The sequence below is a fragment of the Callionymus lyra genome, chromosome 6 (assembly GCF_982586985.1).
Source record: "Callionymus lyra chromosome 6, fCalLyr1.hap1.1, whole genome shotgun sequence".
Lineage (NCBI taxonomy): Eukaryota > Metazoa > Chordata > Actinopteri > Syngnathiformes > Callionymidae > Callionymus > Callionymus lyra.
In genome coordinates, this window is record NC_141823.1 from 33073932 (window position 1) to 33100027 (window position 26096).

At 36.6% G+C, this 26096-nt stretch overlaps 1 protein-coding gene across 5 annotated transcripts in view; it reads right to left on the reverse strand.

The window, feature by feature from the left end:
- Nucleotides 1–26096, reverse strand: part of tcf12 (transcription factor 12) — a 46246-nt gene that overhangs the window by 19710 nt on the left and 440 nt on the right. For 2 of the 5 annotated variants that reach the window (XM_087792839.1, XM_087792840.1), the window contains exons 2-8: nt 25684–25772; nt 25446–25518; nt 17274–17347; nt 14039–14123; nt 3198–3256; nt 2108–2240; nt 1793–1845 (exon numbers count right to left, since the gene is read on the reverse strand). In XM_087792839.1, the coding sequence (XP_087648965.1) occupies nt 1793–1845; nt 2108–2240; nt 3198–3256; nt 14039–14123; nt 17274–17347; nt 25446–25518; nt 25684–25755 (549 nt within the window). In that variant the 5' untranslated portion in view covers nt 25756–25772. The other 3 variants (XM_087792841.1, XM_087792842.1, XM_087792843.1) reach the window with 3 other exon arrangements.

Genomic DNA, 26096 nt, shown 5'->3' on the forward strand with positions numbered 1-26096 from the left:
TTTATTTAGCTGCTTGTATTCAGGTCTCTAGTGAGCTTCTGTGCTTACACAAGCAAAACCCTTTCAGTGGCATCTGCAGCTGCATTCATGCTTTACAGGTACACTGCAGGGTCTTCACACAGCTGCCGTCGGCTCCAGGTGTGCATTCACTCCAACGCACCTCAACACCATTTAGTATCGTTGACAGTGTCACACACTCGTGTTCCGACTGACAACTAGCAATCATGCAACAAGTGTGCCTTTACATCACCAACTTTAAAGCTCACCTGTGGTTCTTGTTAGTCGATACAAACACATTATCGAAGCTGCCAGACATCCTCCCACACACTTTACTTATATAACACATATCAAAGGAACGATCTTATGTTTTCTCACATCTCGTGGCAAGGTATAAAAGACTTGTAGCCTCTCTCAACACATCCATTCTTTGTCTTTCAAATGGGATCAAAGAGAAACGGGGGTAATTCCTCCAAACTCCTCACTTTATCTCCAGGCCAGTCGTGAGTGACAAGACAGAGCTGTTTTTTTTAAGCCGTGCTCCGTCACTGTTTCTTCCCATCTTCTATTGTACTGCTTGATTGTACTCTTGTGAGTCGCAGAGCCGCACCTGCGCCCATGTGTTAAGTACTGACAAATAAAAGCCCAGCGTCCATTTACACAACAAAGAGATGTAACCCGCGAGGCAACCATTCTTCGCCTGGCTGCCTGCCTCCCTCCGTCTGACAAGAACTACGATATATCACTTACTTAAGCGGAAGGCAGAAAACCTTCCCGCCGCTGCCAAAGAACGCTCCTCATCTCGTGCTCTGACAAACTTCTTTTCAAATACAAATCCAGAAACAAAACGGATGTCAGCTTTTTATGGGGAGATGCCTGTTCCATATTGGATTTCAGAGCAATAGAGGTGACGATTATCAATGCTTTCAAAAAGCAAATCCTGCTCAAAATCCCCTGGCAAAACAAGAAACTTGTGTCATGAAAGAAAATCTGAATTTAAATAAATCAGTGACTCTTTATTTGGAAATCGAAAAAAAATCATCACATAAAAGTTCTTGGAATTTAAAGGGGAGCTCAACAGAATCTTTGTTATTCCACCAGGGCTCGAACAATGAGCATCTGACTTAGTGATTTATGCATATTAATGATCTCCTACACCCCCTGTCTAAGCGAAAGCAAGCTGAGCTCCACACTTCTCTGCATCCTAATGGTTTCTGCTCCACCGGGATCATTACCAACAGAAATTTCAGATACTCTGTGCTATTAATCTCTGTCTGTCCTCCTGTTCAGCTACGTAATGACTAATTAAACATCAAAAGAGCAGAGCTGGGGATACGCTTTGACAGCCTCACTTTCTCCCAGGAGAGGTGAGGAGGCTAGACTGTGACAGGGCACCACTAAAAATCAATCACCTTTAGATACACACACACGCACACACACACAAACGTGTGTCTGCATGCAGCCGTGTGCTTCACACACATTAAAACATACTTAATAACACCTACAGAGAGCAAACAGCTATCTACAACCCAAAAACAACACGCTTTTGAAAACAAACAAGTCTAAACTTTGATTTGCAAAGAACAATAATGGTGTCACTGCCAACAAGTCTGCCAGCGAACAACACACAAGTGAGTTCTCTTCTAAGAACTGTGTTGCACATGTCAAGAGCGTCCTTTGTGTTAAGGAGATGAAAAGAAAGGGCGTCTATGTGGCATTAATGTGTGTGTGTGTATGCTTTAGTAAGCTCACTGTGAGATGTATTTATATGAGAGGTAGATGATCTTCCACTCACAGATGAAGGCAGGCCAGGAGGGACCTTGCGAACCTTTTTTGTTTGTAGAGGATCTGTGGAGAGATGAAAGCAGCTCTATTTATTCACAGGCGGAGATGTGGCACGCACAAATTTGATGAAAACACAATTCCTTTTTTGAAGCGATAAAATGAGGTTCAGTCACTACACAGCTTTGCTGATCTACGGTTTCCCGTAGATTAGTTGAAATGAAATTACTAATCACAGTAGCTTCATTTCTGGAACCTGTTGAATTCACTTGAAGTGAAAGCCAACTGTTAATGAGCAGGTCAAAAATCAAATGAAAAAATAACTTGCCGATCGTTGAAGGATCTTGAACAGAGCGTCTCTTGGGATTGGCTGCTTTGAAAGAGTAAAATGGGGTTGACTGCTTTACTGCTGTAGTGCCAGAACTGTGACTTGATAAACCCACATCTGGCCGCAGAGAGGACTTTAAGAGAAAAACTGATGGTTTATTGGAGAACCAAGACAGTTACGAATACATCTTAATTTACAAAGTAACATCTTAATCAGCAGTTAAAAATTGTATGTGGGTCTACATTTATGGATCATTAAGATTTTAAAATGGTACATGATTTTTTTTTTTTCTCCAAGAAAACTAATAAATTGCGAATAAATACTGACTTTAACAAGTAATCATCTTACTGTGTTTGCTAAACACATAATCACAGTTGTAAATGTAAAAGTCTCACACCATGTTAATAAAGACTCTAGCCAGAAGTATTCTATAAATACAACTTAATCAAACATCTATGCCTTCACTATGTTGAGAAAAGGTGTTTAAGTGGAATTATTAGTTTACCCATTCATTCTCTCTTAGTCATTAAAAAAGTGATAAGGATTACGTGCCTTGAGTTAAATAGAATGTATCTCCCTAAAAAGTGGTATCACATGAGCTTATCTAGAGTTGTCTAAGGAGTGCTGATACAGTGGTTCTTGTTTTTATTCTTATAGGGTTTTTCTTTAACAAATTAGGTTAAATTCGTAGAAAAACATGTGAAAGATAAGTGAATTGTAAGTCCTCTTATTTCAAATTGAGGTCAACACATTTTCGCAGACATTGTGACATTCAAGAGTTCAAGAAAGGAGGATCACATCAGTTAGTCATTTTATCATTCAAATGATACACAATCAATCTTGGAAAATCAATTTCTGAATACCAAACATATTAGTTCCCATTGAGTCATGCATGCATGCAAGATGGTGGTTTGCTCAGTTATAAGTATCCTGTAAGAAAATTGAACCAATGTACCATGAAGACCTTTTTGTGATTTGAGTTCTCCTCAATACTGTCAAGTAATTTTCCCTATGTATTTATTCATGAAACAACTTGTCATTAAACCTCCTCATAATTTGTAAAATAAAATTATGATGCACATTAACTCACCTGGCTGGCTGAAGCTCCAGCTTCCCGACCATATCCAAATGAAGCTCTTTCCATCTTACCTGAAACATGGAAAACAGAAGAAATCACAAACCTAATCATTCAGAGAGACTTTTCTTTCTCTTGCAGTTGTAGAGAGTCTTTGATATGAACATAAAGACAGCAAGTAAGTAAGTAAGTAATATTTGCAAAGCGCCTTTGGTAGAACCATGGTCACAAAGCGCTTAAACAACATAAAAATACACAGTTAAAATGCTAATTTGGGGGGTGAATATATTGTTCTTTGAGTGTAGATGCAAAGAATAAGATCTTCAGCTCATGGAATTAAACAAAAATTCAAAAGTATTCTTTGAAATGCCACAGCTCAAAAAAGTAGAAAACAGTATGTCAGAAAATACCTTTCATTCCGGCTGACACAGAGGAAACCAAGGGTGACACAACAATTGATAAACGTTAATGCAAATAAAAAGCATCCCTTCACTTGCTGTATGACACAGGAATCAGCTGTTTGGTTTCGCTGCATTGACAACACAATGTTTGTCACCTTTTTGTCCATGAGCCATTATTTTCAGGAAATTGAATCGACGATGATCGTTCAAATTTAATCTGGGGATGAGTTGATGTTTCATTGCTCTGCCAGAAACACAGTTAGGTTTATAGACTCAACACTCACTGTTGAGATGAACTAGAAGCAGTAATGAACATGTCAGTTCATCAGCTTCACTTCTAATTCAAGCGTTCGGTTCATCACGTCTGCACACAGCATAGCTTTGATGATCTGACACAGTCACTTAAACACAGAGACTGGGCTAAACAAAACTTTTTACTAGCATTTTTCCTTCTATACAAAGACTATAACAAATACTCAAATATTTAGAATAGTTGGTATATTTTCATGACACAAATGTGTGCAGAACAATCTCCAGACTTAAGCAAGAGATGGTCATAAACTTCTTCAACATGCATGCTGCTCTCAGAAATTACAGCAAAGAAAACACATGAATCATACAAGTCTCCATTACAACCTCAGCACTTTTCCGTCTTGAATAAACAGTCAAACATGAGCTCGGAGAGAATGATGAATAACTTTAACTTCATCATCCATTATTTTGTCAGACGTCCAGATATTTCACACACAAAGAGAAAACATTTTGTTTACTGTGGGGAAAATGGTCTGTGAGTTTAAAAAACCTGCGTAGCTATGAGGTTTTACTACACAGTGAATGATCTCAGCAACACCAGTGCAGGTGAACAGCGACAGAGGTAAGTGATCTTAGTCGAGCTTATCTGTGCAGCCCTGTGGGAGACAACAATGATGCATCTGTGCGGGGAATCTCTAGAGACAAGAGAAGCTTAGGAAATAAAAAAGTTTGGAAAATGTGTGTAACCCTTCTTGTTTCTCCATTGTTCTTCTCTTGAAATTAAAAAAAGGATGAATTTGTGTTACAAGTTCACATTACTGAAACTAAATGTGAAAATCTTTTTGCTTTGGCTGAACCTGAAGTATCATGATATCATTACAAATGTAATTTGTATTTAATTGTGTATTGATGTGAGTCATGGGTAAATAAGTTTGTGTGTGATACGACTCTGGTAACGCAAAAGTAACTGACAAGTCTTTAAGCAGCAATTGTGACAAAAGGCTGTTACTACCAATATGCTTTAAAAACCTGATATTTGTTAGGGGAAAATTCCAATTGTTGAGTTGAAATATACATTTCTAAAAATGACCCATGTTTGAGTTTAAATTTCAATTTGTCTATTTCCATCTAAAAGACTTGATTTATTTATGTAGAATTTCTGTTAGAGGTCTGTGATCCTTAACAGTTTAAAAAAGATTAAACAACAGTTTCAGTAAAACATAGACCAGTGTGAATCTGAGTTTGTTGTTTAACCATTCGAAACATTCTTAACAAATGTTGTTTGAATCCAATTGTAAAAGAAAGTAGATGAATAAAAGCCAACCATTTTTTTGAAGTCTCTCCATGTGTGTCCAACTATAGACAGGACTGACCTCTTGGTAGCCAATTTAAGTTGCTTGGCACTTAATCCTTTAAATACTTTGCCAACATTTGAAAAACTTAATAAGCCACTGAATGAGCCCTCTCATTGCCAAGATGGTAGAAAATAAAGCCACTAAATTTAGCACTTTGTCACAGAGTGCCATTTTTGTTGAGCCAAACTCACAATAAAAGCTTCTGCTTCATTAGTTTTGCTATTTCTGTTCCTTCAACATTTGTGTATATTGATACAAGTCCAAAAGCACCTACCTAGTAAAGATAAAGTTAATAAAGTACTTATATTTTCCGTTGCGTTAGTAAACTTAATCCTCACTTCCAGAACAATTACACGGATAAGAAACATTTCTAACTACAATTATTGTTCTATTTTTTTTTTTTCTCCCTGCCTCCACTTTGTACAATCATTGAAATTAATCTCAACAACATGTATTTTTCTGCTTTACTGTACAAGGTTCAAGAGTATATTGAAGCTAATTTGCAAGACGGTAGAAAAATGTATTTTATCTTTAAACTGTTTAGCATGCCAACAGATATAAACAAATAACTGAATAGAAATGGAGGTGAAGAAATTTTTAAAAACATATGGCCAGTCATCCCCCCTTTTCTTTTATTTGTTCCAGTAGATAGGCTATTTCTCAAATACTTAGACCAACCCATCTGTCACCAACAACCGTGCCACGTTCAAAGTTCTGATGTTTGGTTTGGACTGCAGCAGATCGTCTTGACCATGTCTACATGTCTAAATGCATTGACTTGCGGCCATGTGATTGGCTGATTAAAAATGTGCGTTAATGATCAGTCGTGGCTTATAAAGTGGTGAGTGTAGATGCATCTGTCAGAGCCACTGGGATCTGTCAGAAAGTTCATAAGGCTGGTAAGAGGTTAAGGTCAGCATGGGTTCAGAAGTCCTTGAATGAGTTAGAAGAACAAATCACCGTCCTTCCTTCTCCTTACTAGAAGAAATGTGTACAGCCGGGCATAAAGAACAGTTCTGTCAAACATGCCTTACTTGCCCTCAGCTTATACATTTTTATTCATTTAGGCCTGTCAGCAGTGACATTATTCAAAGAAGGAAGAGCAAATGTTAATGAGCTCTAATTTGCATTTCTTCCCCTTTGTTCAAATGTCACTGTTTATTACATACTATGATGATTAGTGTGTGTACTTATGCAGCTTGATGTTTAATTAGCTGTTAGCTAGAATAAATAGATCAATTAAATTAAATGGATCTATTAAGTAAATCTAATCAACAAGACATGCAAAAAACAGGATAAACATGTCCGGCCTTGAGAAAATGTAAAATTGCTGAAATGCTAGATTGTAAATTATTCAAGTATTAAATACTTGGTTTATTTTGTTTTCTTAACCGTGGCACTATCCAATATGACATTTGGATTCAGCATCAAAGTCTCGAAGAGAGGAGATGTGGAATTTCTGATCATTCATTTCAATCAAATGTAATCTGGTGCCATGGCCTGGTCTATTTGAGGTCTCTGACACTGAAAAGGAAAGGGGGTGGTGCGAATTGGAAATGTTTTGCATGGCCTTCGTGTTTTCCAAGACCAACTATTCTCCTGCCAGTGCTTTTTATTCACAAATGAGGAAAAAAATACATTACTGAGGAGCAGATGGGAACATTCCACATGACCAAACCAATCAATCACATTGGTAGGACGCAGGTGTGACACAGCCGTGCAGCAACACACCATTTCACAGTCTATCAGGCACAAACACATGGTCACCAATCAATGGAGCCCTCAAGACCCATGGGTAGGTGTTTCTCTCCAGAGCCCCTCTGGTTCATGGCTGATGACTTCATAATCACCCATCCCTTCCCTCAGAGGAATAGAGCGATGAGCTCTCTGATAGCGTCACCCAACATGTCAACGACAACATCCCTAATGGATGCTGCTTAAACAGGCACATTAACGTCTTACCGAGCACATTCCAACTTGAGCTTACTTGCACTATGTGACAGGCAACACATTCAACTAGCAAAGAAAAAGTCCTGAAGTTTAGGATTATTTTTTTATGAAATATTAATGCTTGCCATAGGATGCCAAACGACTGTTAAAGAGCAACATAATAGACGATGAATGATGACAGTAAAGTAAACAAACAAGGTTCAGGAAAGCTGTTCCAACTGTATACGAAGAAAGTTAGAACAACAATAGATAATTGTCAGGAATATGTCAAGCTTGAAGGACATAATAGTGTGTGACAATGCATACCAATGTTTACTTTAAAGACAGAAACATTAATTTACAGAGAAAAGACCACAAATGTATAACGAAAACATTACACTAATGTAAAATTTGGCCCGCGGGACAAATCACTTTATGGTACTCACCGAAGGGTTGCCTAAAATCAAAGTAAATGAATGTTCATATTTATATTGTGACCTATAAAGATGGCAGTGTTGATTGCAAGATATGTAACATGGCTCATCAATGTCAACAATTCTACAGAAACTTCCAATAACAAATAAAAAACCATGTTGTTTGTTAGAGGAGAACAAACTAATAGATACATAAGATTGAGAAATAATATCGGAATCAGACTCATATTTACTGTTACAGCGATCTGTAAATATACATTCCGTTTGGCCAGTAATTTAGACGGCTTAAGGATTTAGTCCCCTTGTGTGATAGTGTTTAATATCCTATATAAGTTAAACTGTTCTCTTAACATATATCTAAAACATCTCAAATGCAGGCTGACTTGCAGCTTAAAACCTTAAAGTTAAGGGAGATGGTCTTGGATTTTGGGAGGTCCAGGACAAAAATCCACACCCAGTGTCCTTCAGAGGGGGAGACATGGAGATAGTTCTCAACTATACTATAAGTACCGAGGTGTGTGGCTGGACAGTAAACTGGACTGGTCCTGCAACACAGACCATGTGTATAAGAAAGTTCAGTAGTAGTTCAGAGTAGTCTGTACTTTCTGAGGAGGCTCCGACCATTTAACATCTGCAGGAAGCTCCTCTGCATGTTCTACCAGTCTGTGGTGGCCAGTGTCCTATTTTATGCTGTGGTGTGTTGGGGTGGGAATGTGTCCAAGAGGAGTGTCAACAGGTTGGACAGGTTGATCAGGAGGGCTGGCTCTGTGGTTGGCATGAAGCTGGACTCACTGGTGACAGTTGCTGAGAAGAGATCACTGGACAAACTACTGTCCATCATGGATGATGACAGTCATCCTATCAGCACTGTCATCAGTGAGCAGAGAAGCAGATGGAGTGCACGAATGCTCCTCCCCAGATGCAACATTAGTAGACTCAGGGACTCATTAATTCCTTGTGATAGACTTTATAACTCTGAGTTTGGATGGCAGGAGCAGAATGCAGGGATTGATGTTATTCTATGTTCGTATCCTTTTAGGTCTTTGTGTTATTTCCTTTGATCTCTGTCTATCTGATGCTCTTTATATTTATACTTTTTTATCTCTTTGTGCTTTGTTGTTTTAATTTGCTCTTTGTTCTTGCTTTTATGAAACTTGCTTTACCACCTCCAGGGGGATCAATAATGTTTATCTATCTATCTACTGTCTGCTGTGTACTGGAAACCTAATTTCCCAAAAGAGATCTCCAGAGGTATTAATAAAGTATATTTAATGTAATATATACAGGAAAATGTATAACACAATTGGGCAAAACCCAGGATGATTGTATCATAAGTGTGACTTCAGCTGATTCTTAGCAACCTTGCCAGTCAAATGCTTTGGGGCAGCTAGGAGAAGCTAGGAGCAGCTAGGAGAAGCACAATGATAGGGACTGCTTGGATTTAAAGTTGCAGGTTGAAGAATAGAGGAAAGGGATTTGCACCCTTTCAGTTCCTCTACAGCTTTTCATGCTCTACTGACTGTGGTGACAGATAAGAACACTGCACAGCTCTGCATAATGACCAGCTACATCCACTAAACTGTTCAGTGCTGCCACCAACCTTTTACATAAAGTCATTATAAAATAAACATTTATTTTAGAGCTATTTATGAAAAATGTTGATGAAAGGGGCTTGTACCTTTTGTGCCTTCATCTGTACGTTCACGTGATCATGAGAGAGAGAAATGAGCAGCAGTGGCACCATATGTGACACATTCTGTAGTATGGACAGACCGACTGCACACCTGAACAGCACCTGGTCCTGGTCACAGTCGTGGTCTGTTGGGTGTCTCTCGTGGGACGAAGCATTGCCACACGACACCTGCTCCTCTTAGAGACGCCGAGATCACTGATTGATGCGAGACCTTCATTCATAAAAAGCCTGATGTCAGCTCATGAATGAAACAGAATCTGAATCTAGTATTTTCCCTGCAGCACATAATGTATGCTAGTATTAACTCATGATAAGATTAGAAACTAATTACTACATGCATCTCCTTTTTTTCCAGCCTTGGGAATGTCACATTACACTTACTTGTGTTGAGATGTTGCTCGTGGCTATTTGTGAGAAGTGATGACAACATTAAGATGATTAGTTTTAATGCAAAGCTACACTGTGTATGTGTAATATCGATTAAACATGAGAGTCAGCAGTTTGAGTGATAACAATCGATCGATCGCACACACTCAGGCACGTGGTAGAAAATTAGAAACACATTATGAAACATGGTTTCTGGCCATTGTCTGTCTTACACATGTTAGAACTCAAATTAGTGAAAAAAAAAAATAATTAAATACTACATTAAGAACATTGCTGCTATGTTTACGTCAAATAAAAATGACTGTCTACGACTACAACTGACATAACACAGTACAATACAATTAGTATTTAATCAAAGCGACTCAATCACCCGTTGTAAATTGGTCATGTTTAATTTGCAATTAATTACAAAAATAAGTTCAACTGTGATACTAAAAGAAACAAAATTTTTGTCTGCCATCAAAAACAGTTGTGTTTCATTAATAATTTGGTCATACTAGACAGTTAGTTCTCCATCTTTAAAAAATATGTGTAATACATATTTACGCATTCTATAAAGCAAATAAAGTTTATCAGAAGCAGCTCTAAAATGATGAGAAAAATGTTAAACAATAATAATCGATATAAAAACACGGCCATAGAAAAGTTGTCATCCAGTTCTCTTATTGTGCAACACATTTCTCCTAAGAACATTATAACCATTAGGGCTGAAATATTAATCGCATGTGCGATTATAATCGAGATATTAAAAAATGTGATCATTATATCAAAAGGTTGCGATTTTATTTAATTTTATGTTCATTTCATTTTGGAGCCGTCATGTAATTACGTGACTTAAGAACGGCGGCGAGTTGTGTGAATAAATATTGACTAATAAATATAAATGTTTACCTCCCACCTTTAAGCACGTTTTTGCAGGGTTTTCTTAAGTATTTTCAGTGAATATATTATGTCTTTTTATAACTTTAATTAAAGTAACTAAATGAACCTTTTTCCTTTATTTGAATGTATTTGTTATGTATGTGTTTAATCTGCCTTTATCTTAAAAAATGCTTAATAACTTTATCTCAACAATAACAAAGAAATAAATGTTACTGTAAAGTGAATTATTTATTGTATTAGAGAAAAAATGCATAAAAATGAGGACATTGAAAAAAGAATTTCATATTTAATCGCAATCGCAATATTTAGGAAAATAATCGCAATTAGAGGAAATATTGAGTTTCAAACCTAAGAAGTGATATTTCCACAAATAGATGAGACATGGCTGAATAGTTTAGAACATTTATTTTCTGAAACACACAACAATAATCATCACTTGTTTAATGGATATATTCTGAGCAATAATGCTACTAGACCAGGGGTGCCAAATACGTCGATCCCGATCTACTGTTTTGATTGCGAAGCTGTTTCATAATAAAATATGATATAAGAAAAAAGAGCAGGGAGCTCAGATTAGCTGCTCTGCATGTCAATCAAATATTTATTGCGGACTTCCCGACCGGTATTGCACGCAATTCGGAAAAAACACAGAGGAATTATGACTTGTTTTTATAATATAACCAACAAAATCATTTGCGTTTGATCGCTTCAGATCTTCGCTACGAGAGTCATGGTCTGGTAGAAACATCATGTCAGTTCTATCAAGCTGAAGCTGCAGGTTCGAAAGAAAGCGCAACAAGGTTTCTCATGTGATCGCAGTAATATCCTCAAAAACACACTTATATTAATACACCACCACATGATGATTATTTGTAAAAAAAAACACTTTTATTCTATGAATATAATAAGAATAGTGATGATGATGTGATGATTAAGTTTCTGATTAAAAGTTTTATTCTTGTTACTTCATCTTAAGACAGGGGTGTCAAACTGGTTTTCACCAGGGGCCACATCATCATAATGGCTGCCCTCAAAGGGCCAGATGTAACTTACAAATGTAGCTAAATGTAAGCTAATGTAAAATAAATGTAACTACTCCTTAATGTTAAATGACTTTGAATGTATTACTTGAGAGGCATAACTACTGTAAAACCAACAATTGTGAGCTGCTAACATGTGTGATGTAGCATTTTACAATAAAATAAAAATGGCTGCACTCAGCCTTGCATGTGGTACTAAATACATTTCTACACATAAAAATAAGTCAAAACTTACAGCTCAAGACTAACAAGTTGCAACGGAAATATGTCTGAAAAGCAACTTTTCCTGTTGATGCACATGTGTCGTCACACTTGTCATCTCAAGCAGAGAAAAAATAAATCAATTGCAGGAAAATCAGATTGTTGAGTCTTTATATGTCCCAACAAGAAAGAAAGTCTCACAACCAGTTATTGGTCACGTTTTTAGGTTCCCCAGCTTATATATTGGCTGTCAATTCTTGTGGATCAGTAGATCCTGAACACACCAAGTGGATCCTCTCCACCATCCATTGGTCATGTTCTGAAAATAAGTAAATGTGACATACTTAGCTCCGTGTTTGGTGTCAAAATGCCGGCGTAGATTGTACTCTTTGACAACCGACACTGCCTCATAACACAAAAGACACACAACCTTTCTCCTTGAAGCACAAACATGTATTCTTCACACCTTTCTTGAAATATCCTTCCCTCCGCATCAACTTTTCTCTTCTTGGACATTTTGCGAGGATGTATTTGTATTTCTCAATTCCACCTGTTGGCATGGATTTGGAGACGCTGCAGCAGTGATGCGTCAATCGTGGGAAACATAATACCGTATGCATGCATTGTGGGTAAATGTAGTTTTCTTTACAAGCCAGCAGCCAGCAACTTGTGCGACACTTTTTCCTGCTGAAATCAGTCATGTGACAGGGAGCGATTGACGTGCGTGCGTGTGTGTGTGTGTGTGTGCGTGCGTGCGTGCGTGCGTGTGTGTGCGTGCCGCGATGAGAGCGTGTGTTGCTCACATCAAAGGCTCGCGGCCGGTTTTCCCAAAGCAGCGGCGCTAATGAAACACGTAGCGTGGATGACAATCTCGGCTGATGTTGTTGATTCAAGACAGACAGACAGACAGATTTTTGCTCATTGGTCAAGGTAAGGCAGGGGGGCCACATAAAATCACATGACGGGCCACATTTGGCCCGCGGGCCTTGAGTTTGACACATATGTCTTAAGATGTTTCAAATAAGCCACTGTAAATACAATATTCTTAATAAAGTGTATGTAACATTTACGCCAGAGCTCAACTGAACTTACAAAATTGTGATCCATGTCAGAAATGTTTAGAATTAACAAATATAAACTGTTAATACTGTTAAATTCATGTTTTCATTTGTTCTTTCTGAATGCTCAGAGGAGAGTCTTGGCTCACATGGTTCATTTAAATATGATTGACATATTTAAATAGAGGCGTGGAAAGGAATGAACCATCTGCACTAAATTCCACGTTGATTTGGATGAATAAAGGAAAAGTGCTTGGATTTGTGTCATGCACAGATTCATAGATCTGAACACTTTTATGCACCATTTTTTGTTTCGCGTGATTGACTGTTTTAGTGAGTTTACAAGCTGACACTGAGTTTAAGGCTCATGGACACTTTTGGAAGTTACTCTCAGAGAAAAAGTATTTAAATATGAGGAAATATGCTACTTTAATGAGTCAGCCTTTTTCTATAAATACGAATAAATCCACACATCACCTTCCATCATGACTGCTTATCATGATAAGTAATCAGAGTATATACTAACTTATGTTAAGCAAATTTGATAACAGTAGATCTTTTGGACTTGATCATTTTAATAGTACCTCGCGAACCAAAAAATGTGGCACCCTTGCTCTAGGCGATCCAGCGCTAAAATGTTAAAAGCAATTCATGCTAACAACACTTATTATACTTATCGGAAAACTGAAATAAATACCAATTTACAAAATGCATGTTCAATTCAATTTAATTCCTATGTAATGCAATGCTAAAACTGCAAATCAGTGGCTTATTAAAGAATAAAACAACAATGATATTAACAATTGTGACAGAGCAGTACCTCAACAAATAGCTAAATTATTAAAAAGATCTTCTTCAATGAGAACTGTTGAAAAAGTGGAATGACCAGTGATGACCTGGCTGCTGTAAACTATGTGTATAAACCCCTTACACATTAGTCACCATCAGCTGACAAAAGATATTTCTGAGGACAGCTCTGAGGGGTACAAGGCAACATCAAATGATAATGATGGAAAACTATACTGATGGCATAACTTTTAGCCTGGAGCAGGGTCAACGTTGGTCAAAAAACAGGAGGATAAATCATTCAATATATAAAAGACAGCAAATGAATATTGTGCACCATTTCACCTCAATATGCATGACATTGGCTTTATTAAACATGATGTCTTTCTATTATCAAAGGACAAGAGAGCATTAGGCTGAAGAGAGTCACTTACTTACCCATTATGTTCGAGTTCAGTCCTTCTTGGGACACTAATCGACTGTCACTCAAATGATCGCCGTAATGAGGGCTGTCTGTGAATCCCTGGGGCAAGACATCAGAATAATAAACATTATTGGCACCTTCCTCATCAGGTGGCATACACCTTAATAGTAGCAATAAAAAAATGATGTGCTACAGTTTTTCATGAACCAAACAAGTATTTAGAGAAATTTAGTTTTTTATTTTCAACAGATGTGACACAAAGTATATTCTATTTAGATATCAATACATCTGGATTTTAATAAAGGGTTATTCAGAACGAGTTTAACCTTGAAAAGTAAATGTTGATCATTTGCTATACAGATGTTTGTAATACAAAGGAAAGAGGGTTTTTTGAGTGTATTTTGAGTGCACTAAAGAAAGACGAATCAACATCACTCACAAGTAGTGGCAAGTGCCTAAAAATTGCATTTTTTTTCTCCTGAAGCTTAGTAGTAGCTTTCCATTTTAGAGCACTAACAGTTTGAAGGCTCAGGTCTAAATATTACACAGTATGGTATTTAAAAACCTGGGGTTCCCAGTAATAAAAGACAGCCCTAATCCTAGACCCAGTTAAAATAACAGTTTTTCTCTGCTACATTACATTAACTGCCACCTGAGGGACTAAGAAGAAATGTGCTCGCTGTAACACTTTTCCCCACCAACACATAAGCTTTGCGTCCAAAATACAGCAAGAGAAAGTCAATTTTATCATCCATGTGTTTCCTAAGAGGGCCGGGCGATGCATCGAGGTAGTCCTCAGAAAATGTCCTATCGTGGAGCACTGATAGGCCGCTAACATAACCTACTGTGGATCCAGTAAATAACGGCTACGTTTTGGGCTTCCAGTGAACTAACTAACATATGCACACCGATGTGCAAGCATCAGTAAAAGAAAAAAAATGCATTAAACCATAACTAAATTGGTCTTCAAATAAAACAGTTCATCATTAAACATCACTAAAATAGGTTTATTCTCATTTTATATAAAAGAGAAAATGCATAAAAAGGACATTTTTTTCTATTTATCTAGTTAAATACATACAAAGTATGTCTTTTACTCAGACTACATCTTTTAGCTGGCAGAGCAAGGACTGAGGGGGAAACACAGAGCCATCACGCCTAATAAAACATGTCTGATTACTCTCCTGAATCAACCAACATAGAGATCCAGGGACATCATGTGAAAAGCATATGCTGTCATTAAGTGACTGCTTTGAGCTTGTCTTCCGAATCCCAGGTGGACTTGTGACACTGACCAAAGATGTTCTGTCTGTGATGGATACATCTGCAGTTATGGATGGAGTCAGGCCGGGGCACCAGGGATGTGGGGGTGGGTGTGCGGTGACACCCGGAAGAGTCCAAACTGTCAGATCTGCAGCCTCCAGTCCCAGCTGCCCAGGATACGGCCGCTGGCTGGGTGCCAAGGTCAGCTCGGCAGGACTCAGGACCGTTCACAGTCCACTGATCACAGTCGTAGCTCGGCAGCTTAAACAAGCTCTCAGAAAACACTGGATTCCTTTTGTAACAAACAATGCACTAAAGACTCCAGAAAAAAAAAATCAATAGAGGAAGATTATTCCTGGAGGCATTTTTAGAACTCAAAGATCTTCAACAGCTATGGTGTGTATAAATATCAGAAGGCTAATCTTTGCAAAGATGCTGAGTCATATTAAATTAAGCAGTATTTTATCTGAAAGGCGCTAGTTGCCTATACATAAGGTCTAAATGCGGGGGCGCTAAGCCCCAACTATTTTAAACTGTTGACATTATAAGAGGTTTAGAAAATAGATGGATTTAGAGTACACCAACAACAGCAATATCGGAACTAAAGAGCGCGCTGATAAATAAGCAGATAAAAGCATTGTATATCTAGCATGTGCTCTGTGTCAAAGTTGAAAATATAACTCAACTGTGGAATATGTGAACTGTACTGGTTGCTTAACAGCAAGATACTTTACTCGCCATATAAATCATGTGTGAATCAATGCAAAGCGCCGATACAGCTGTGAATGCAGTGTGAGGATGTTCATCTCTTCTAGACGTGCAAACAGCTGTCTGATGGCGGATGCTGTGCCTTGCCATGTCAGAATCACTCATTTATATGCACCTGGAGCAACGATATCTCAAGTGTCTCTGTCTTACAACTCAAATCAAGCTGCCTATGTTACTATTGCCTGTAGATGTTCATTCGGGAAGGGCACAGGGAAATAAACAAGGTAACGTAGACAGAGTGGCTGACATTTAACTGAGTTCTAATGCAAAGTGACAGGAGATTGACATTAAATGAAATTCATACAAAGCATCTAGAACAACCAATGTGTGAGGGACAAACAAACAAGGAAAGAGCTGTTCACACTTTCTCACATAGACAGTAAGACAGTCTCACTTCAATAAAAGAACAGAGATGCTTTCTTTTAATGTCACTGTTGATGTAATCATTTAACATTAGTGCACTGTGTCATCTAAAGCCAATTGAAGAGGATATTCCTGTAAGAAAATAGCATAAAAATAAACATGTAATACCCAGATTTTTGTGGTAGAAGACTACCCCAAAGCTGGATGAGTTTGAAAATGAATTAAGATAGATATGCAAATAAGAGACTTGATTACACCTTGCCAAATCTGTTATCAATGGAAAAGCTGTCAGACTTTGTTGCAGATCTTCAGCAGTATTTAGGGAATCTGCATCAGACAAGCAGCCAAACAACACCACTATTTTTCACATTTTTAATTATCATTTGTGTCCATGTAAAGTTTCTAACCAGTGTTTTGTATGAACTAATTATTCAAGTCTTAAAATGTATGGTTTAAAAACGTTTTATTAAAATTCTATCAAATACATTTATGTCTCAGAAAACAGTTGAAATATATCTATTTATGTCTTGAGATCAATGAAACATATCCTTTATCAAATAAAAAGTATTTAGTCTTTTCTTTTGATATCCAGATTACACTTAACAACATTTGGAATCAAATCGAGGTACAGGTACAATATTTATAGATCTGTAGCTGGATAGTTATTATTTTTTATTTTAGATCCCAAATATTTAATTTATCTGCTGCTTCAAATAATTGTTTTTTGTTTTTTTTTGCAATCTGCTTGGATAATTTGATAGTAAAAACAACTCCCTGCTGTCAAGTAATAGTGTTAAGTAATGTGTTGTGGAGCATAAAGGCCACTCATAGGCTTTAAGGTCTGGGTCATCTTACCCTGGAGGAATCATGGGAAGGGCTGGACTGGCCACCTGAGGACCAAGATGCTTGACTGGGCCGCTCATCCAAACCTGCCAACGATGGTAAGATGGTAACAGTGAGCAAGTCAGAATTATCCACACATTCCATAGCACATAGTTCTGATTGTTTCACCTCACACAGAAAAAGGTTTGATTCCTAATAGTATCTAGATATACATGTTAATATATAAATATGGTAAACATGTTAAAAATATATATTTGCTTAATCTGGAGTCAAAATTAAAGCAACTTTGGCAGGTTTCCCAGCAAAAGAACACGCACACATGAAAAAAATGCTTTTCCTTTTACAGTTCATGGCTACAAAATTGTAGTAACACAAAAGTCATTCTAAGTTTTTGACATTGTCCAAATAATATGCGTTTTTGAAAGCACTCTGGCAAAAGTGTAGCCTTGCATATTCACTGCAAAAGGATGTTTGCACAGAGCGATCTAGAATTGGCTAATTGTGTTCAAAGTCCTGATCATAATAATCATGGTGATCGATAACTCCATGAAATAAATCTAGAACTGAATGAAGTATGTTTCAGAAAAGGAATTTCATGATTTATGCCTCCCAACCTCAAAAGCATTATGGTCTTATATTAACATGAAAATACTCCATTTTTTAAAAAGGAGAAAAAAAAATTGTTAAAACAACAACAACAACCTCTACCTGAACCATCTGGCATAGAGTTGAAAATCTAATATCTTCACTTTAGAATCTAATTTACGAATTCAGCAAGATATATTGAGGTCTCAAATATTTGTACTGTTTGAAACAATATTGTGTGCAACAGCCGAAGTCCGGAAACCAAAAATAAAATGGCCAAAATGAACCAACAAGAAACTCCTTCATTTTTTAAAGGGGTTTTATTTCATTTTCAACCACAAACAAGTATTATAATGTGTTCTCTAGATGCACTGACAACCTAGTTTTAATAATATAATTAAATAAATGTAAACAGTCAAATATGAAGAAACAATGTCTGCTAGTTGGTTCAAAACATTCAAGCTAAGGTTTCTTCCAATAGTCGACTACTAATAAGTAAAAACCCTGGCTGGTGTGCATTGGGACTTCAAGGTCAACTGTGCGTAAACATCAGTTACAGGCGGCAGGCAAGACAATGTGACAAGCTGCTGAACACACCGTCACTGGAGAGTTTGTTGGTTACACTTGGACAAAAACAACAACACAACCAGTAATTAATAGCAGTGTGAGATGAAAGTATGAGTACATTTTCTTTAAAGCTAGAAATGATCCTTATTAAGTGAAGATGCACAGAAGTGGCACTTAAACAACAAAAAATTAAATAATAAATAATTAAAAAATAAATAATTTGGAACGGAAGCCTTTAATCATCGCTTTATTTGTCACACTATTGTCCTTCACACACATTTAAGTCAAGAACAAAAATAAAAATCAGTATTTACAAAAAGATTGCTAAGAACTGCACAAATAATATATGATGTGCTTTACTTTCAGGTATAAACTATTTTTGAATGGATACTTTATAGAGCAACTTATATGTTGATTTAAGGGAGTCTTAAATAGATCTTGGACCTCTATTGTACTCACCAGTATGTGTCTGTTTGTACAAAACTCTCTTTTCATGGAAATATTTACATTAGAAAATGTGCTTAATGAAATCACTTCATTTTTCTTAAGCTAAATTTGTTGCTTGATTTGTTGACGTCTGTTTATATAATAAATCAACTTTTAATTGCTCTCTGCTAATGAACTCCTTCCAAAATTAGTGTCAAAAGTCTAATTAAGATTTAAAGCAGCTCTATGCGATTTTTAGTCGAGCGACGCCGGTGGACTAAAGTGGTAGTGTTTAGCCCGACGGGAGACCACATTTCCCATGAGCACTCGCTAAAGGTTGCAAAAAGTTGCCATGTCCCGGTTTGCAGCAGTTGGACGGATTATATGTTTCCAGACTTCCATTGGCTAAATGAAGGATGGATACCTATGAGGTAATGAATCAGATTGTGGATAAGGATATATGAAATGTGTTATGATGGCTTTGTAAATAACATAACTTTGTTTTTGTACTGTAATTCGCCCCTCCCCCCCACCACAACCAGCGTAATATGTATCATGTTCACACCATCTCCAAGAACTTTACAGTGAAAATAAAAATCACACAAAGAACCTCAAGTCATGGTATATGAGTCATTCAACAATTTTTAAGTTAATGTGCCATCAAAAGTTATTTTAGCACAAAAATATTAAGGTACCCAAAACTACCCAAAGTTGCTTTAAAGTAAAACCCAGTTGCATGGTTAACGTTTTGCTATTCTGTACAACAAATGTAGGCAATTTCTAGCAGATATGCCAGACAGATATTCATTACAGATACCTTTAAATTGACAAATAAGATTCCAAATACTTTTTTCTAATCATATGGTTTTCTAAAAGTATATGTCTACAAGTTAGTTATAATAACAGAAAATGCTGAAACAGAAAAACTGTTAACTGAAAATGCAAAGATTAATTATAGATAGATAGGTATCCATAAATATATTGAATTTATATAATATTTGTTGGTACTCGGTTGAGGTGTCTAAAATGTCAATAATATCAAGATATCAACAAATGTTATAAGCATACAAACACAACATCCATTCATTGCTAACTTTTTCTTCATGGTGATGAATACATTTTCAAAGAAGTAGTGGGAAAACATAAAAAAGTATCTTGTATTCAAACAGTGATTGACAACTAGATTAAGGATTATCGGTTGAACTGAACAACAGAACAAGGTGCAACCTCTGGTATAGCTACAATATGACTAATTATTTATTTCCCACTTTACACAATATTTTAGCATTAATCATATCTATTAAATATACATTTAATTCATTCTGTTCCGTTACACAATATGATATCTATATGTTTGTTCATCATACTAAGTCTCTTTCCGTAGCCTGTTGATTTATTCAGCTCAACAACTCCCACAGAACATCATTTGTCCCCTTAGGGAATTTAATTGCCAATCCCTGTGTGATGAGCTATGAAAAGAGTGATAAAAGGGAAGAAGGCAGGTCAGTGTATGTAAGGTTTGGCTCATGTTGATAAGGATGGAAAATGAGGTGGAGCAGCGTTTCAAAGAGATGATTTTTTTAAACAAAGAACATAATCTCAGACACGTGCTTGATAAACAACAGCCTACTAAACTTGCACATTCACTTATCAACTTCATCATTAACATATCTGTTGAATTTATTCACATCAGTTTGATTGAAAGCATCCATGAATTAAACATTTGCCATGACTCAAGAACAATTAAAGGCAAAACTTGGAGCCTGAAGGGATCATAAAGAGCAAAAACATCTGTGTCTCAGCAGCGTCTTGAAAGGGAAGAGGGATGTCTGTCATTTAAATCTAATTTGATCTTATTTCCTTCACACATCATTTTCAGCAAAACACAAGCAACAAATGATAAAGGCAAAATGCAATAACAGCACTCCATCACCATTTATTACAATGCTTATTTATGGGGGATGGGAATTAAACATATACTGGTACTTCCTCCAATACAAAACCCTCACACTTGCAATTTAAATGTATGTCATATTTAGCAGATATGCCAGACAGATATTCATTACAGATATCTCAAACTGATTTTGTAGAGTCACAACCTCCAGCTCAAGATCTGTGTCAGTTAAAATTGACAAATAAGATTCCAAATAGTTTTTTCTATCACATGGGTTTCTAAAATTAAGAATCCAAATGTCAATTATAATAACTGTGAACTAAATAGACAAGAAATCATTATAGCAAGTCACAACTTCAGAAATGCGTAAATATCTTGAATTTAGGATGTTTTGAGTAAAATTAGATAAAGTTACATCTCAGATTAAAAAAAAAATGGGATATAATATGATTTTTAGAATCCCTTATTAGTCCCGCGAGGGGAAATTCAACCATTCACACATACTGATGGGAGTAGGCATGCACACTTGCGCCAAGTTCACCATCAGGAGCAATCAGGGTGAAGTGTCTTGCTCAGGGACTTATACTGTAATATATAAAGATATGTTATAGTGTACCTAGGATACAATCCGATTTCTAATCTAGATATTTCAAAAGGCTTATTTTACTGCCAAATTCTACAGGCAAAGGCAGACAAGGAAGAAGTGAAGCTGTGTCTGTTCTCTGTAGCACACGCTTATAATCACATCTCACTGGGTAAGCAAAAGAGCAGCAATTGACCGGCAATACTAGAGAGTCTGTGGCCTCATCAATCTGGCATCATCATCACTGCCGGAGCAGGCATTGGATGTATCTCTCTCGCAGCCACTTCCAATCCATCTCTTACTGGCACACATTTGAAGGACCCTGCCACGCTCTCCCTCAATTATCTGCCAATGCCCAGCTGAGATGCAATAATCCAAATTCTCATTCCCGGCAATTTCCACACTTGTGTCTGCACACTCACTTGCCTTATGTTCACAATCACTTATGTAGGTGCTTCTCTGCTGCTGGAGGATCAGAAACATAGGCAGAGAGGCTGTGGCCAGAAGGAACACAGAATTAACCACAATTCAATTGATGCACCTTATGGATTAGCATTTTAAACTAGGTTATCATTTGCAAGATTGACTTTAAAAGAAAACGTCTCAAAATGAGGCGAAATAAGAGCACAAGATTGAATTCAATGATTACATAAGATTGAACATCGCTGTTGTTTAATCCATTGGATTCATGAATTTGCATTTGTGTGGAAGAAACTGCAGGTAGATTCGCATTCATTTCAGTACAATGTGTTCATGTTTACGTTTGAGAGATAAAAAGACCAATGCTACACAATATAAGCTTCAACTTAACCCTTGTCAAAGTGACCTGGTGGCGGAAAAACAAATGTGTTTGAGGTATCCCTTGTGTCCCCTCACAAAACCTGGTTAAAATATTAACATACTTTTGGCTGGGTTTAATGGAAATATTAGAAACATTAAAAATGTTGGTGAATTTGCAAAAATATCAGCCACACCTCTGTTCTGAAAGAAAGATGGGCCCAGTTATGTATGATGTCAACAGAGGAAGTTTACTACCCAGTTTCATTGATCTCTATAGTAAATGAAAATGAAATTGAAATACAGTGAAATAAACTTGAATTTGAGCCATGTTTTACTTCATGTTTAACATGAACAAGCTGATAATACATGCAGCATATGTTATAGAAGGAAACGTAGGACTTGTATGCTGCCCAAAGTCCTTGAGAGGTTACTGTATGTTCCACTGCTCTATACCGCTTCCCTTTTTCAATGTTCTTTGTTACCAGATCTACAATGTTTAATATCTGTACTGTATGTCTTAATATAATGTGTGTGTTGTGGTTTACTGTGACTTCTTAAATGTCCCCCATGTGGGAAGATAAAGGTATATGAAATCTTTCTTATTCCCTTTCGCAGTGAGCAAATTTCAGCAGGGTAGTACTGTCTCAAATCAAACACTGCCACTACACACTTTTACTTGACAGCTTCAACTACTTTTTAATGCGGATTGCAACCAGCTGTTGGAACCCTACCGCCGACACTTTACAGCGCTTTTCACCAATCAAAAAAAATAATTGAGTTGTCTCATTTTATTATTACTGTTGTTATGTTGTATCTTCTGTCAAGCGCGGGGGTCGCAACCTTTACCACTCAAAGAGCCATTTGGACCTGTTGCCTTTGGGAAAGAAAACCCTGGGCACCACAAAACCTTTTGACTTTTAAAATTAAACATAATTTCATATAATGTTGTTTGCCTTTATGGTATATATAAACAAACTATAACTAAAACGTTGGTAATGATAGTTTGTAAACTAAACATAGAGAACATGCAATATGTAAGTTATTTAGAGAATGTTGAATAAAAACTAGTATGGATCTTCAGAACATGATTGTTGACTACGTTAATGACTGATAAAGACTTACGAATAAAACAGTCATTTCTGTTATTACCATAATAACTGTAAAAGTCTCCCTCATTTTTATTTTCTCAGCTGTAAAATGTACCGATGGGCTGAAAAAAAAAGTTTTTTGTTATTTGCTCTGAAATGGCTCTAAAATGCACCAGAGAGCTTCTTGATTTTAAAAAGTTCCTGGAGGAGGAACATACCCTCCCAACAACAAGGGGGGTTCCCTCCTTACATTCTCTCCTCTGTGCAGCTTGCCACGTCGTGTGATGTGCCCCCCTACCCCACCCCGTTAACAAATGTCTGGTTCCACCGATGATAAAGGTCCAAGATCAATTCAAGAGACACTGAAATCAGCACATTAGTTGCCCTTCATCAATCAAACATTAAGAATGCTGGTGTGGGTCGGCTTAGAATGAGTGAGTGCACTTACTAGTATTGATTGATTGATACTTTGGATATCTATCAATCAAGCTGTATCAGCTAATCTCAGATCGATATGAACAGTTTCATTATTATTAAGTACAACTGCTTTATTCTTGCTTCCTTGACTTTTGTTTAATTTCCTCCTAATGCATGTAATTTATTTCACAGATAGCCAAGGACAACAAAGCATTGTGGAGCTTTACAAAACAAGCTTTCAGAAAATATAAAGCTTGTTTGTTGACTTTGTCTAGAAGCACATCAGACAATGGATGTGCTCGGGTTTAATGTCCTGTAGCACTTACTGCCAGGAAGCAAGAGACGGGGAATCTGAGCTGTGTTTATGACTAGCAAACCACAATCCAACTCATTGTGTTTAAAAAATCTCAAAAAGAAACACATTTAATTCCGTATATGAAGATGAGGATCCTCTATTATCGACAAGTCATTGAATAGAGAACTTACAAGGAAGAAGAATAGCTCATGACAATGTCGGACAGAAAACACAGTCATATTGTCACAGCCAAATAAAAATTAATATATTAAGCTGAAAAAAATATTGTCATTGTCTCAATGACTCAAACTTTAAAAATGTTTTAAATTGTATAGCCTTTAGCAGGGAAAAAGCAAATAACAGAATATTAAGTCAATCCTTCAGCCTCAGCTTCAGTCACAATCTTTCAATGATTATCTGTCTGTAATCTAAATGAAGAATGAAGAGCATAAATAAATCAATACTTTCGCGGAAAATGGAACATTCAAGTCTGTATCTGAAGTTATGTGGCAAATTCCAGTGCATGACAGCTTCATCACATCAGGGGCAAAGGAAGTAATTAACTAATCATAAATTGTATTTATGCTAAACATAACAGTAGAAAATGTAATCAATTGCCACATTACCACCACTGGTACACTAGTATTCATCATATATTGAGTCACATGTAACCTTGAGAAGGTTAAATTATTATCATATTGTCTTCAATTATCAAAGATGAAGATCCATTGCCCACATTCATAATTTATACGTTCAAAATATCAACTCTTACAACAACCAACATAAATGAAAATAAATTCAGCATTGACCCATTTTGTAGTTACAGGGTTAATCATTTTTATTACGTTTATTTTATTGTAATAAAGAATGCTTAAATATTTAAAAAAAAAAAAAAAAAAAAAAAAAAAATCCCATTTTGCATAGCTAATGAACAGTAAAACGAGATGTCAGCACCTTCAAATAATAAATAATAAAAAACATTTAAACTGATTTTGTATATGAAGTTTTACAACTGAAACAACCGAAACAAAAAAATATGAACATGTTACAATATCTTAATTTGAAAAAAGTAATGTGTGAAAATGTTTAATTACAGTTTCAATGTTTATTATGTTGCAGGAGTATCCTTCCACTGTCTTCGATGATCGTATTTAAAAAACTTTGACACTTCATACAATATTAACAAATATGATGAAAAATAAGAAAAAATATGCAATACGATTTTCTTTTACGAATCTACTGATCAGTGACAAAGTTATAGCAATTTGTTTACCGCTTTTGTTTAATAACTTTTATGTAGCGAACAGATACAAATCTAGATGTGACAATATTTTCAAAAATACATTTATTAAATGTCCTGCTACAAGCTGGACACTCTCTCAGAGTGCCGCCTGACTCTGGACCTAAGATGCTGGGATGGGCTCTACACCTCCTCTACCCCGATGAGTGAATAACGGTTGAAAATGAAAATGAGTGCATCATAGAATGACTGACGAATCTAAGCATGAAAAGATTCAAAGATGACACATGTTTAAAGCTCAAATCCTACCTGGTGCACTGAATTGTCCGCTTCTGAGAGTTGTTGGTCTGTTCTTTCCTCCACTGACGGGGGGAGAAAACATCTGAGGAAGATACACATGTTGTGTCTTTTAGTTTCATAGCAAGCAAGAATCTTTATCAATATAAAAAAAAAAAAAAAAATGCAACACCTTTCTGATATTCAAAAGTAAAAAGCACTAATCAAATGAAATCTAGTGTTGACCAAGGTTGAGATGAGGCTTTCGTACCGCACTAAAATCCAGTAAATCACTTAATTCTTTGTCTGTTCCGAGAGCGGCATTCCGCTGCTGAGGATTCATGGTTGCAATTTGTAGACCTGGAACAAGAAGAGAGACATACACTTGAAAACTTACCTGCCATTCAAATATGGATATCAACTGTGACGTCATCGAACGTGATGGACTGCCTAGTCCTTAACTATTTGACCTGATAACTTGACCTTCAACTAGAAAAGGTTTGTTTTTTTTCTATAACTTGAACTCATGTAACGTTTTCCCTTGAATCTAGTGAGGATGTATTGGAGCTTTGACGAGAAGTATGAGACCAGTGGGATGGAGGCAGGACCACTGGAGCACACTGGTCAGGCTCTCAGGTATGACCCACACGTGTGGTGGTTACGACATGTATGCAGGTTTACGGC